Raw genomic sequence first — 14,046 nt, 5'->3', positions numbered from 1 at the left:
GGCCTCAGAGTGACGTTAGTATATCGAAAGAGCCACCTGCAATTGCAATATGTCAATGGTCGGTCGGATCGTTGGTTCCAAATTCCATGTCTGATTCTGTCCTTTCAGACATATGACTGGCCGTAAATTGCATAAGACTGCAGCCTGTGTTAGTCTTCATCACGTCCCGTTTTATCAAGTTTGGAAATATCTTGTTCTGTTTCGAAGTAACTTGATTCTGATAAGCTACATAAAATTGAATCGTAGTATGAAAATATGTTCCCATTCTCCGAATCACTTAATGGAGTTAGACTGTTGAACATTCAAACTGTTTTACTATCATTGAAAAATGATTATTATATATTTCTTGTGTTCGTGGTATGTTTTAGAATCGACAATTTAGACGTCATAGCTAACGAACACATTCCACTGAGAGTCAGTAACGAGGGCAGAATAAACTGGAATCCACCCGGAATTTACAAAACCTACTGCGACATTGACATCACCTACTACCCCTTCGACTTCCAGCTATGTTCTGTCGTCATTCAAAGCTGGGGCTACAACATCAGGGAACTTGACTTAAAGAAATATCGCGAGGATGTGGACACTGCTGAGTATGTAAAAAACGGGGAGTGGAGCTTGATAGAGGCTTTCAGCGAGAGACAGGAGGAGACACGTACACTTAGCTCTGACGCCAAAACCTATGCCACGGTTGCCTTCAAATTCCGACTTCAGCGGAGACCAGAATATTATGGCATCAACATCATCCTTCCCGTGGTGGTTCTGTCCATCCTGTCGGCCCTGGTGTTCGTCCTGCCTCCGGACAGCGGGGAGAAGATGGGCTACTCCCTCACGGTGCTTCTCTCCTTTGCTGTCTTCCTGACCCTCATCGCTGACCGCATGCACAAGACCAAATAGCGTCCATTCCAATTTGGAATGATCGTTGGATTTCTTTGGAAAGATCGCTCATTCCAACATTTCCAAAGCTTGGAAAGATCGATCTTTCCAAAAAATCCAAAATTGGAATGGCAACATTTCCAAGCATATTTCCAAAATTGGAAATGTTTGGAATGGCTTGGAATGGTTTGGAATGGTTTGGAAATATGGTTAGAAGGAAAAAGTTAAAATATGTTTTATCAGTAATTTGGACAATAACAACAGTTATTTATTGAGTTTAAACTATATAATAATATATTTATCTCAAACATTCACTACTTGTCTGTGTAGCGAGGGGCTTTTACAGTCTCAGTCCCTAAGGTGGGAGAGAGACCCGCACTTGACTCGACAAGACCCTAATAGGTCTCAAGATTAAGTATTCGGCTGGATGGCAGCTGCCATTTAATGACAAAACAGACGGTCGTCTAGACGGCTCATATGTAAGTGCGCCGACATGTGCCTAAGATCATAGAATGGACAATCTTTAGTAACATCTAATTGATTGTTGTCTCAGGCCAGAGCTGTGAATAATTCTGTTCATTGAACAATTGGAATTCAGGAAGTTATCAATAATTGTTTTATTTAACATGTTTACGACATAATATTATGACATCAGGACGTACTACAGACAGAACCATATATTTTAAAATCAGTTTGCAATCAGTTTAAACTCTTTAACCGCGGGAAACGAACACTGAATTATTTATGAATGCTTCAATAGAATACAAAACATGTTTTTGTTATCCTTATTACAAACAAAAAATAATAATTCCAAACCGACAGATTTCAGATAACCTGAAATTACGCTTCGTGAACAAGTCGGGCGTCCTTATAGACGTGTATTTATGTCATATAATGAGAGACTATGATTTCCAAGTCCCGATTATCATGTCAATGATATATCAGTTTTACCACATGTGCACAGACCGCCTATACTTTTGCATAACTATTCTCAACTGAAAGTCCTATCCTCTTATCAAATATTCTGTGAGAGTAATCATCATTAATATAAGAAAACTCATTCTCATCAAAGAATACAGAACAAATGACTCAGATGCATACATTTATTACCATGCTTCATTCATCACGAAGCAGATTTACATAATTTGTGAACAGCCCTTGAACTGTGATTATGAATTTTACCATTGTCCATATTAACAGAATAATATATACATATATACAAAACAGGTCAAGTTTGGAATTTTGAAATATGCCATAAAAGGTAGAAGGAGGGGGGGGGGATTCCGTCAAACAACTGTCAAACCATTTATTGCCATGTACGTACTTGCACACAGGGAAGTCAGCGCTGTCTGGGGCTCCAGGTAAATAAACATCGTGGTTTTATGACGGGAGATCAGACGAACCGTGAACCAGAGGCATGCGACGTAATTACACCAGGGTATTGTCTCTTGAACTGGCTAATTGACTTCATATAATTGGTAAATATATTCGTTTTGACGACCGTGATTCATGCGCATCCCGGCTCATTAAGTGGGCTCCAGGCCATAAAAACAAAACCACAAAAAACGCCCCAAACTAATACAACAGATAAAAGCGCCAACAATCTACGTAAACTAGGTAAAGACATAGAAATAGTTTGGATCCCTGCCCACGTTGGGGTGTTTGGCAACGAACATGTAGACAAAGCAGCCAAATCAGCACTAAAATTAGAAGAAGTAAGCATCCCAAGCATCAACCTACCAAAATAAAAAAAAAGAAATTAAAAGTATCTCAAAGGAAAATAGCGGCAAAATAACAATCAGAAATATGATTGCAAACTAAAACGCCACTCAAAAAAACATATCCATCATAAAACCAAAAACATTGACAGAGTAATAACCAAACTACAAACAGGCCACACTAAGTTAAGCTCTCACCTACACCTAATTAAAAAAACCACCAAACCGGTAAATACCCCCACTGCAACTTAAAAAGAAACGCCCGAACACGTATTATTCCCGTGTGACATTTACATTTAGAGCGCCCTATTCAATACTTTATGGAACACATTACCAGCAACACAGACCAAACAACACTCCAATCCTCACTAAATTGCAACAATCACATGACTGTACTGAACCCCCTACATGACTTTAAACCTTTGAAGCACTAAGCATATATCTAATCAAACCAGGCCTACTTGGCCGCATTTAAAAAAAAGGACAAAAAACAAGCTGCCAATAAACCCTAAAATTCCTAACCTAAAAAAACACCCCTTTTAGTAAGTAAGTAAGCATGTTCTGATGAGGATATGAATGATGATGATTCTAAACTACTCCATGGTATGTCAGTGCTGAGCTGACCCAGCTGTCTTCTTTCTGCAACCAGGCAGGAGGTGGTGCAAATGACGAGACGCCTGTAATTCGTCTCGTCCGTGGTACGATGGACGCTGCTGTCTTGGTTGTTTTACTAAATGTCTCGTCGGCCACTTTTTTAGCGGCCCTCATTTCATGACTCTCCCAGTCCCTCCTTCTCACATTGAAGACCCGGTTGCCATCCTCGTCGACCGAACTCTCTTCTGACGACATGAGCTGCGTTTTTTTCATTACTCGAATGTACTTGGTCCTTGTGTGATGAGGTAGTTCGGATTTTTCAATGCCAGTTACACGGTTTCTGCTTTTCTGAAAGCAAAACCGTTCACTTTATAACACCCACCTTTCTTAAACACGAAATAAAACGAAGACAAAACAGAAATGTGCCCATTACTTCAGTAGAATAGTTTGTCCTGAGCATGTTGTGTTTAGAGTCACTATAAATCGAAATTCTGTAAATGGGAAGAAATATATATCTAAATCTATAAAAAGAAGTCTACAGATAATCTTCAAGTTTCAGTAACATTAACTTACAACTCATAGTACATATTATTTGCAGTTGAACTCCTAAAGTAAAACTCACTGCGTACAAGCAGGAGTTATTTAAGACGTTTTAATGCAGGAATAACAAACATGAAACATTTTATTCTCATTTCAGAGAAGCAATTGCAGCAACTATAGTTATACGCATCGTTACATTCCTAACTATCTATCTGGTACTTGGTGTGAATATTAGTCACTCCCCACAGAGTATGAAACATGAAACATTTCGTAGTATAGATAAATATACTACCAAAAGACATGTTACAACAATGATCTCAAGGTATGATTGGATTTATATACGTTTTAAAATGACACGACATTTCTAACAACATTGGAACATATCGCAAGTAAGGGAGATATGTCAGTTACGATTCCGATATTCTGGTTTTGTTTATCAGAACAATTTAAGAAAAATCTCTGTGGAATGGCTGGGCAGCTGAGTGGTGATCTGCTCGAGGCTAATTTGTGTCGATTTAACATGTTTGACAACGAAAGTCCGGATCGATAGTAATGTAACTCATCAATATAGAATATTTGGTAACGGAAAGAATTGGATAGTACATAGTACATTTAGATAAGAACGTAGTGAAATAAATGGCTACAAATTTGATAGATTTGCTCCTCATAATTTATCTTCTAGTTGTGGTTACTTTTATCAGGGTAATGTTCATTATCTGTTTCAGTACCCAAGGTACAGTCCTCTGAGATGCAATAGTAAATTATGTGGAAGGAATTTGTCTGGAGGGAACTTCATATAGGCATTGTCTGTTGGCCTTCTTTATTTGAGATAAACCATTCTTTAAATCATTAAAAACAAATGCTTCCTAATTTATCATATTCTGAGAGTTTCTGTAATTGTATTTGTGGCATATCTACCTCTAACCAATTTTCTATGTGCATATACATGCGGCCGCGGGTGACAGATTTATTAGGGTCATTGGGTGACGCTCAGGGTTTCTATAAAGGTAGAAAGATGGCGTTATGTACCTTTTTATGGCGGAAAGTGTTATTTGTGTAACATTAGTTATTTAGGAAATGATTTCAACTATTTGAATATATTGACAACACATTTACATTGAGGGTGCAATGTAAATTCGTCAAGTAACATTTAAAAGAAACTATTAATTTCTTGCAACGACAATAATAACTACCAAGAAATGGTAAGATTTAAACCTTACCTAACAACGTTTATACAATTCAATATTACTGAGACCGGGCAAAACCCTGCTGTTAAAAGAGAAATTCATACGCATATAATAGCAAGCCAATGATTTTTTAAATTTTGTTGCTAAATCGTATTGCTCAACACAAAATAGTATTGAGGACAACAGGCAACCTTGCCTTACTAGGCTTGGTAATGGAAACATATCCGTCGGATGGGCATTAATGGATACACATGACCTATTATTTCATATATTGACAACTGCTCAAAAATCCGTTTCAGTAATACCTAATTTTAACAACAGAACAGTCACGGTTTACTTTATAAAATGTTTCGAGGCGTGATGTTGACAAACAAAAAGTAGTACGCCTCATAATATCCTTTGATCAATGACCGCTTAAAATGTATGCAGGTTCAGTCGTTTTACTCTTCTGTATATGAATTGATTCAAGCCAGGTAAATAGGAAATTCAATAAGTCAGAGCAAAGTTATACATGGAATATCAAAGATATCCCGAGGTGATTAGCGACACACCTCTTAATAAGTATTATGATTAGTTTATTTCACAGGTTAAAATACTGTGAAAGACTTAAAAAACGATATTATATATATTGACTGGATTCTATTATCTACTAATGTGCAAAACCACAAGCCCTAACCACTGACGTCAGTACCGGCAAAGCACTCGGGAGCATCGCTTGGAATCTTCTTCTTCTTATTATTTTCTAAACACGTTGTATGATGATATTGCATTTACATGAATTCATTTGCCAATGTCCTAGTTGACTCTCCGATGCATATGTGCATCAATGGACGCCCAAAATATTATTTCGAAGCTGTTATGCGAATACATGGAAGAATACCGGCAGAGATGTGCCCCACTTTTACTCTTATGTAGAAGACGAGCGAGTGGTAGCTAGACTGGCAAAAAGCTCTTGTAAAATATATACTTTCATATTAAAGGTTAAAAAAAAATCTCTTTCGCGCCTGTGGTTTATTACACATCCACAAATGTTTTCTGAACAGTGATTGAAATTATAAACAAGTTACACAAGTCGTGTGTGTTGTCCCAGTCATTAGAAGACTGACTAAAATAGCTGAGCTACGCGTGTGTCGACTCTGGCGTTAACTAACAAGACAGAGACTGGGGGATAAAAGAAATAGTCTGTCACGTAACACATTGAATATATACAGGTGTCGGGTGATGGTCGTGCCACTGTTCATAACAACATTTTCTCAGCACTAATTACAATGATATAATGACAAAGCAATATATTGACATGTTACAAAGGTGGGCATTATAGACAAGCTAATCAATGCTAGTCAAGTGATCACGGTTTGTTAACTCACGTTGATTGGACAGTCTAGACAACACATGACGGCCTTTCCGTCTTAGAATTGTAGTGTATACTTGTAAAATTACCTGGGGCACTATGTATATATATACACTCATAATATAAACAACAGAAAATTACCCGGGGTGTAAACTATATAAGGGTAAATAGGTAAATATTAAAAGCAGGCAATTTACCAATTTTTATACACCCCGGTTGTCCTAATAAAATTCTCTATTCTAATCTATCCTGCTGTTAATTCTGCAAAAAACATATGTACTCCAAATTCCACCTCTCCCTATAACCTTACTCCACTGGGCACCTTTTAATTATATATTAATAAGGCGCCACTCACCTCATTCTAAATTTCTCTTTTTTTTAACTCGGCGGCCATGGCCAACAGGCCTATATAAAGTCACACCTCAAACACTTCCAACAATTGGCCTTACTTTGCCCAAGTTAAGCTTCACTCAAAATTCATCTTCAATAATCCAAATTTTATATCCTAAGGGGGTATTTAATCCCTCCAGCAACACAAATCTTTCAACTTACCGTCAGTTTCCTTGAATTCTTTCTGGACGCGTCCGTGTGTTCTTTCTCTTTTCCGTTACGTGTTCGGGATAGCTTCTCTTTCTTCGTTAACATGATCCTGGTCATACCATCTGGAACATAATGTTTCTTTCCTTATTTGGATGTGAACTGCAACATACCGGTCTTTTTTCCATATCTTCAAATAGTGTACAGCAAGTCTTTAACCATTAGTTTACCTGTGAATGCTGCATATAATTCTTTCCTGACAGACTAATGGGAATGTTACGCATCATAGATAAGTCATTTCAAAACACTGAAAAAAGGTTTAAATCTTTCCACTAGTAGGCATGTGTACCTTTGCATTGACGTATGGAATTGAAATGTTTTAAAAATGTACATGACGGACACATGCATTTGAAATACACTTAAATGATAAAAATACCTTTAAATTCCTGTTTTGTCATGCTTGGAGCTATCACCTTAGAAAAGTCCCAGATGTATTTGACAACTTGTCGATTCTGTGCGGACTCCAACCTGCAACAAATGTTTTACTTTTATTATATGACCAGAAATATACATATGCCAATAACTATTACATATAATCTTCTTTAACGACTTCAGCATGAACTTATTAACTTATTTTGAAGTAACTAAAAGAAGCAAGATTATTAGGTATAATTTCACTGCATAATTAAGACATATTCGTTTAGATTTGAGATATATTGGTGGTACAGTTTTCTGGTACAAAAATAACAAAAAGATATATATTTATGTGACTGTCTCATATAATTTCCCATTACAAAGATTCCTAAGACTTTATTTATGACTATTTTCTACTGAAACGGGATTCATGGAAGAGAAGTAATCGTGGTGGTATTAAGAAAATATTATTTTTGCCAAAATTGCGTAACAGTCTTTTTCGGATGTACCTCCAATTTTATCAGAAAAACTTGAGGCACACAAAACTTTGCGACTCGTTCATTGATTATGGAGGTAAAATGAACACTAAAAATGCGATAAGATTTTAAAACAAGCCTATCTATTCATCTGAATAAAAAGTACTGTAATAAAAGTATAAGTGAAACAAAGATAAATTACATATGACTTTTGATAGTTTTGATTAACTTTTATCAGCGACAAACCTATAGGGGTTTAAAAAGAGATAAATAATTATATAGGTTACATACTCGGTCTCACAGACGCAAAGATACACATATCAACAGAAATAGTGCTTATATGGTTGTCAAGTATGGTAAAAATGATATTTTCGAATTATTTAAATGATTGTAACAGAATGAACATATCGTCCTTTCCAAAATGATCACTGCACACTACGATACTTACGTGAACATAGGCTCCATAGTCCACCCTTTCTCAGTTTCAGCATGGTCGATCGCTGCCTTCAATGCTGCCTAAGGAAGAAAATTGATAAAATATAGTTAACAGACAATAGAAAGAATCAATATTGGTGATTTTATCTGTGAGATAAATCTATCGAAACTTGATATTGTCTTATGAGAAACGCATCGATTACTGTAAATCGTGAAATTAATGCGATTGCTGAACCCAAGCTATTTAAAATAGATACACCTGGCCATTTAAAAAAAATTAAAAAATTACAATAAAATACAGTTGCATCCCACATCCACCTCTGTGGACACACCTCAACATACCTACCTCACTCAGATACCTCCATGCACAAATTTACGTAACGTTCACACACATACACTCAAGACATAATTACTTTCATACTTGCATACCGGGGTACATACGAAACTCATACGCATTTACCATTCTGGACACAAACACAACGTTCACGCATACAAACACTTTCTCATCCAAACACACTCATCCAACATACAAAAACACTCTATGCTCCATGTCTACAATATACCGTACCACAACAGTAACAGGTCCATGCGTTGGTTTACAACTTGATTGTTTACAACTTGATTGTAAACAAAGTGGTGTTTTATCATTACACTAGTGCAATCTCCCCCATGCCAAATATTATTTTAGATAAAGAAAGTGAATGCTTTCAAGCCGAAAGTATCTGAATTGAACCTTAATCCGCTTATTAGTGCCGAGTACTTCGGGAAAACAATCGTTATGGTGTTTTTCTTCCCAATAACAACACATAGTTTATGTTGATTGCCCTCGTTTAACGCGCTGTATAATCTCGGTCGCTAAACACGGTTTTCCACATATCCGCCGTTTTGATGGGATCTTACCCTTATGTTTGTACTGACTTTGCTGGATTTGGTCGAAGTTTGTGTTGGTTCCTGGACCCTGTTGTCCAAACGTGTAACTTTTGCAGTTAGGGCGGTAACCTGGAAATACAAATATAGTGAAAATTGACGGTGAAACGTATCATGGTATGCCCTACTAGTTCACTTACTGTTATATCGCATGATCCAACACTGGCTGGATGCAATTTTTAAAATCAATGTTTCCTTGTAATGACACGTAAATATATATTTAACTATAATTTTCCCCTTGAAACACGATAAATCATATCGAGAATGCATTTTAAACTGAATACACTGTTGACCATCATCACTTACCTGTGTATTCTTTTCAGTAAGTTTGCTCTTGAGGTCTCTAACCTCGCTGTTTAAGTTTCCAATTTCCTTTTTAAGGTCGCCGACTTCGCCCTTCAAATCTGTAATGGCCCTGTGAAGTCGTCCTTCCATGACCCTCATGAGTTGGAGAAATTCCGCATAGGGGATTGACTTTCCTGTAATTAAGAGAAACATTAAATACTTACATAGCACCTGGATGACCGTTTTACGTTCTGGGAAAAATTCAAGTGCAACCTTCTCCAAAATATGCACTCAAATATCAAATTCAAAATATATTCGAGCCAAACAGAACTACCCCTCCTTGATATTCTTATTAAAAAGAGTAAGCTAATTTTGCCATCAACTGCAATCTGAAGTGTTATAAGCACTAGGTTGCAGTCATTTGAAATCCCGCTGGAATATAAGACAAGCCTCAGCGGCAAACATAAAAAGGATAGTTACATTAAATGATCTTGTTGCTGGTCGAATGTAATTGGTGTTGACGAATGAGTGTTTGAATATCATTAGCTAGGGCATTTTAATGTCGATTAAGCAATCCTTATCAATAATGGAGATGTTCCTCCTGTGTCATTCCGCGTATCTTGTGGCAGCTAAAGATGTGCCAAAATCATATAAATGTATGATTATTCATACAATGCGAAAAATCATTTCATACGTTGTGTGACATACCTTGTCTCATACGAGGAGTCTCAGCTTGAATTGCAGCTTGTTTCTCTGAAACATTAATTTGTTTATCAGATGCCGTATGAGTGCTATTTTCTAAGCAAATTGCAGACACATCGATGCACTACATACCATTGATCGCCGATGGATACGGATTTCATTTATCTTTATGAATATCCATTTAGATGTTGAAAATAACTGCGTGTCTAAGCATACCTACGATAATCTCTGATTGAAATGAAAGCAAATTACATGTTAAACTACACGAATGTGACAAGAAAATTCATGAACCTGCTCATAGAATTGTGTTTGATGAAAATACATACTACAGCTTGAGGCTCTTCTCAGTAAGTCCTGACCGTCATCTTCTCCATCTGCATAGAAAAGTACAATTTAAGAAATGGGCTTGGGTTGATGAAAATATATGAATCAGTTATCTTGAACGTGCTTTATTGCTCAAACATAATAGTTTTTAGACTGCATACATTTGCAAAGTTTATATACATTTTGCCATGCACAATAATTTACAGTTCATTTTTTTCTTTGATGATTGAGCCCTGGACATTTAAAAAGGTAAAGAAATTCATCTGCGACTGCAGGCGAGTCACAAACGTTATACTTTTTTTGCTTCACGTGGACTGCTAAAGCTAACGGTCAGTCCTACTTGTCGTAATTACAGACAGATATTTTATTACAGTCTCACCTCATATTTACAATATAAAATCTATTTAAAACAATTATGTATGAACAACCCATTACAGGTTATGAGAGACACTTTCTGCAATCACAGACACATTTCAACAGTTCAACCTGGCCACTAATTAGGAACCATTATTGTAAAGTTCGGTAAGAAATACCTGAAAAGTCGTAAACTCTTGTCATAGGTGTAGATGAGGCAACTGGACCGCTTCCTAATCTATTCTTTTTTCCATTTTCTTCCCTTTGTCTCAAGATTTTGTTCTTGCGCTTGACTGGACTCTACGTTGAGACCAAATACAAAATTAAAATGTTTCCACAATATGGTTATGCGGTAAAACTTGAATTCGTCAAACACTTGTTTTCGACACTAGCAGCAGATGATGTAAATGGGTGATATAAGTGTTAACACATTTAGTAAAACAATCCCTGACAATATGAATATTACATATATAACTGACAGATGTATAACAGATAGTGCACAATGTTCAAGTTTATAATATATTACAACACCGATTTCATTAACATTACTGAAATAAGACCACTTTGACAATGAAATCGTTAATTGATTCAAGAAAGGTATAGACTGGCAGAAACTGAAGCAAAGCGATAGTGGCATGTAGAGCTATGTCTCGTCAGGCCAATGAGGCCGCGTGATCTAAGGAGCGTGAACAACATGGATGCCGCGTTTCGGCCGTACCGAACAGTCAAGCTGCGATCTCGGAGCTGCTCGTCCGATTGAAACCAATTGCAAGCGGAGACAAAATTATCTCCCTTACCCAAACATGATCGTTGCTCAAATCTATCTTGAGTAAATCATGAAATTAATGCGAGCATGACATGTATGCGAAAAATGCGACCGTCATTCCCTCTGATTATTTTTTTATGTTTCATTTCATCATGATAAAACAGTTAGTCACTTATAAGGTTACCAGGTTGAACATAAAAACGATCGTTAACAAAAACGACCAAATTTATTCTCTCATCACTCAGCCTAACAGTGATATAGCTGCACATAAAACGTTCAAGTGCGCTAAAGTATTACACATGGTGGGTGGAGGACCAGGGGCACTTTGAGTTTGACAGGTGCCATCAACTGGTCAAGTATCATCACGGTTTGTATATTCACGTTGATTGGACAGTCTAGGCTGGCGCCAACATGACGGCGTCTTCAGAACAGAACAGGACTTTATTTATTTAGTCTTCAGATCACTTGTTGTTACTTGAATAAAACTGATATGCATACAGATTTTATTGTTTATGATTTTTTTCCCATGACTTTTTTTCCTAACCTACTCTATGATTTTTTTCAATATTTTTGTCTCGTTCACCTTGGCGATATTCCTTTTGGGTCAACACTATGATGATACAATTCAGTTCATACAGACACACATTCAGTCTACTAATAACACATTCATGTTACTCTATTACAAGAGGTCAGCGTATAGTTTCCTGGGACATGAAGAAACCGAAATAAATGATACAACATTACTTAACTGTCTCACCGTATTTCCTTTTTACAAAATGTTATTCATTTACATTAGAATATAGTTACTGCGTACATTATTGTAAGAGGAAAGATGTTAGACTTAGTATAGATATTTAGTTTTCGGTTCACCTTTTCCCTATTCTGTATCGTTATATTATTTCCGAATGAAATATTGTTTAAATCAAAAATTGTTAACTTCCCCGGATAATCAGTGAATAATCTATTCACTATTTCAATTAATACCTGGTAATTGGTGGCAAATTCCGACGATGTGTCACTCTTGTCCTCCTCGTCGATCTGGTATTCGGATCCTTAAATTGAACATGATAAATATGTTGTAAGTATATAATGCATTGCTTACCTTGAATCTAAAATGCGAATCAGTATTTTGCGATTGACTAGCATGTGTTTCAAACAATATGTAAGTGAAATGGGATTGCTTGGTTTTAGCGTGTTTGTAGGGATATGGTCACACATCTGAATACTTAGTTTGGTAGTTTGGGTAAGAAGCATAGTTAAGCCTTTGTCCTATCGAATGATGATAACTGTTCGTTTTTCTTATAACATAAAACGCAGGTAGAATAATTACAATTGAAGAGATACTGATTATAAATTCAGAGGAAAACATGTAGTTTGCATGGTGGAACTAGATTTAGTCAGAACAATCTACTCAAAATGCCAGCCAAATAGAGGAATGATGTTAATAAACTCTATTTCAAGAGCCTGAATTCATATTAATATAAATAATTCATATATCAATTATTTGTCTTAAGTTATTAAGAAAATATCCAAATGACAAATAACCCAAAATATTGTAGTAGGTGACTGAAGTAATTAATAATTACGTTTACGATTTGAGAGAAATAAACATACACGCCGTGGTTCCCGTGCACAAATGCCGATGTCATAGAGAATTGGCTAAGTTTCATTGCAAATAAATCGCACACGTATCACTACCCATCATAGAAAATAACAAACTCATGCGGCAGTAACGCGTGTTACCTATGCATATTGTCAAATCAGTGTGAAAGCGGCAGACAGTCAAATTAAGCGGCGCCATACTGTCTATGGTTATTCTCAATGTTTATCAATAAACATGTGGTAATGTCCTCTTTAAATTGGCGTTGAGTCATCGTTAGTCAAGCCTTGACAAGACATTTACAGTGATAACAGGTGTCAATCATTCCGCTAGACATTCCAAGGCGGCAATTATCTTTGATCTTGAACTTGGGCCCGGTATGTGCGACATGTTATTGACAATCTATACTTTTTTGTGGTTTCTGCCAAACCGTCATTGGGCATATACTATTCCAAATTAAAAAGGCTGTTTTTGATATTTTTACCAACGTTTTATAGTGCCATTTGTCAAACATGTGAACTGAGAACTGAGCCGCGCAAACAATCTCATCAAGTGTATAATATGTCCATGTTAAAAAGGGGATTCAAACTGAAGTTACAAATTGTTTAAACGAAATAACACATATGCAGCTTCTTAATAAAAGATAGTTAGAGTTTCCGTTGCACTGCATGTTTGCAGAATAAATTACTTTTCATAGGCGATACAAAATCAAAATCTTCAGTTTTATTGTGACACTGCTTGTAGATATCACAAATAATCTTTGTTTATCAACATTGTTGTATTGGAGGTTTTTTAATAGTCGTATACCCGGGTGTCGCATTGTGCAGTTTTAGCAATGTACAGGTCAAAAATCTAATAGATAACAACTAACGTTATACTATGTACATGCATACGGTAAAGCGATACGTTATTTTAGAACATATTTTAGAAATAATTGTCTTCTGTGTCAAAGGTTCTCAC

General features: G+C 36.4%; 2 protein-coding genes across 2 annotated transcripts in view; one reads left to right on the top strand and one right to left on the bottom strand.

Annotated features, from left to right (window-relative positions):
* The window catches only part of LOC124149899 (neuronal acetylcholine receptor subunit alpha-7-like), a 31,476-nt gene extending 30,579 nt beyond the window's left edge, over positions 1-897 (top strand). The window contains exon 5 of the mRNA XM_048382376.1: positions 369-897. Coding sequence (XP_048238333.1) covers positions 369-897 — 529 coding nt within the window. The remainder of the gene's footprint in view (positions 1-368) is intronic.
* Positions 898-2,567: 1,670 nt separating this feature from the next.
* On the bottom strand, positions 2,568-13,047 carry LOC125372367. The gene is made up of 10 exons (XM_048382124.1): positions 12,471-13,047; positions 10,900-11,020; positions 10,369-10,416; positions 10,049-10,093; positions 9,362-9,534; positions 9,029-9,127; positions 8,142-8,209; positions 7,240-7,331; positions 6,819-6,928; positions 2,568-3,536 (listed from the first exon to the last, which is right to left on the bottom strand). Exons 2-10 carry the CDS (start codon positions 10,922-10,924, stop codon positions 3,183-3,185), a joined length of 1,014 nt encoding a protein of 337 aa, XP_048238081.1. The 5' UTR covers positions 10,925-11,020; positions 12,471-13,047; the 3' UTR covers positions 2,568-3,182.
* Between the last annotated feature and the right edge of the window lie 999 nt (positions 13,048-14,046).

Source organism: Haliotis rufescens, unplaced genomic scaffold, assembly GCF_023055435.1.
Source record: "Haliotis rufescens isolate VD_foot unplaced genomic scaffold, xgHalRufe1.0.p SCAF_4, whole genome shotgun sequence".
In the NCBI taxonomy this organism is placed as follows: Eukaryota; Metazoa; Mollusca; class Gastropoda; order Lepetellida; family Haliotidae; genus Haliotis; species Haliotis rufescens.
The sequence above is the reverse complement of the archived record's forward strand: the minus strand, read 5'-3'. Positions and strand labels throughout refer to the sequence as shown.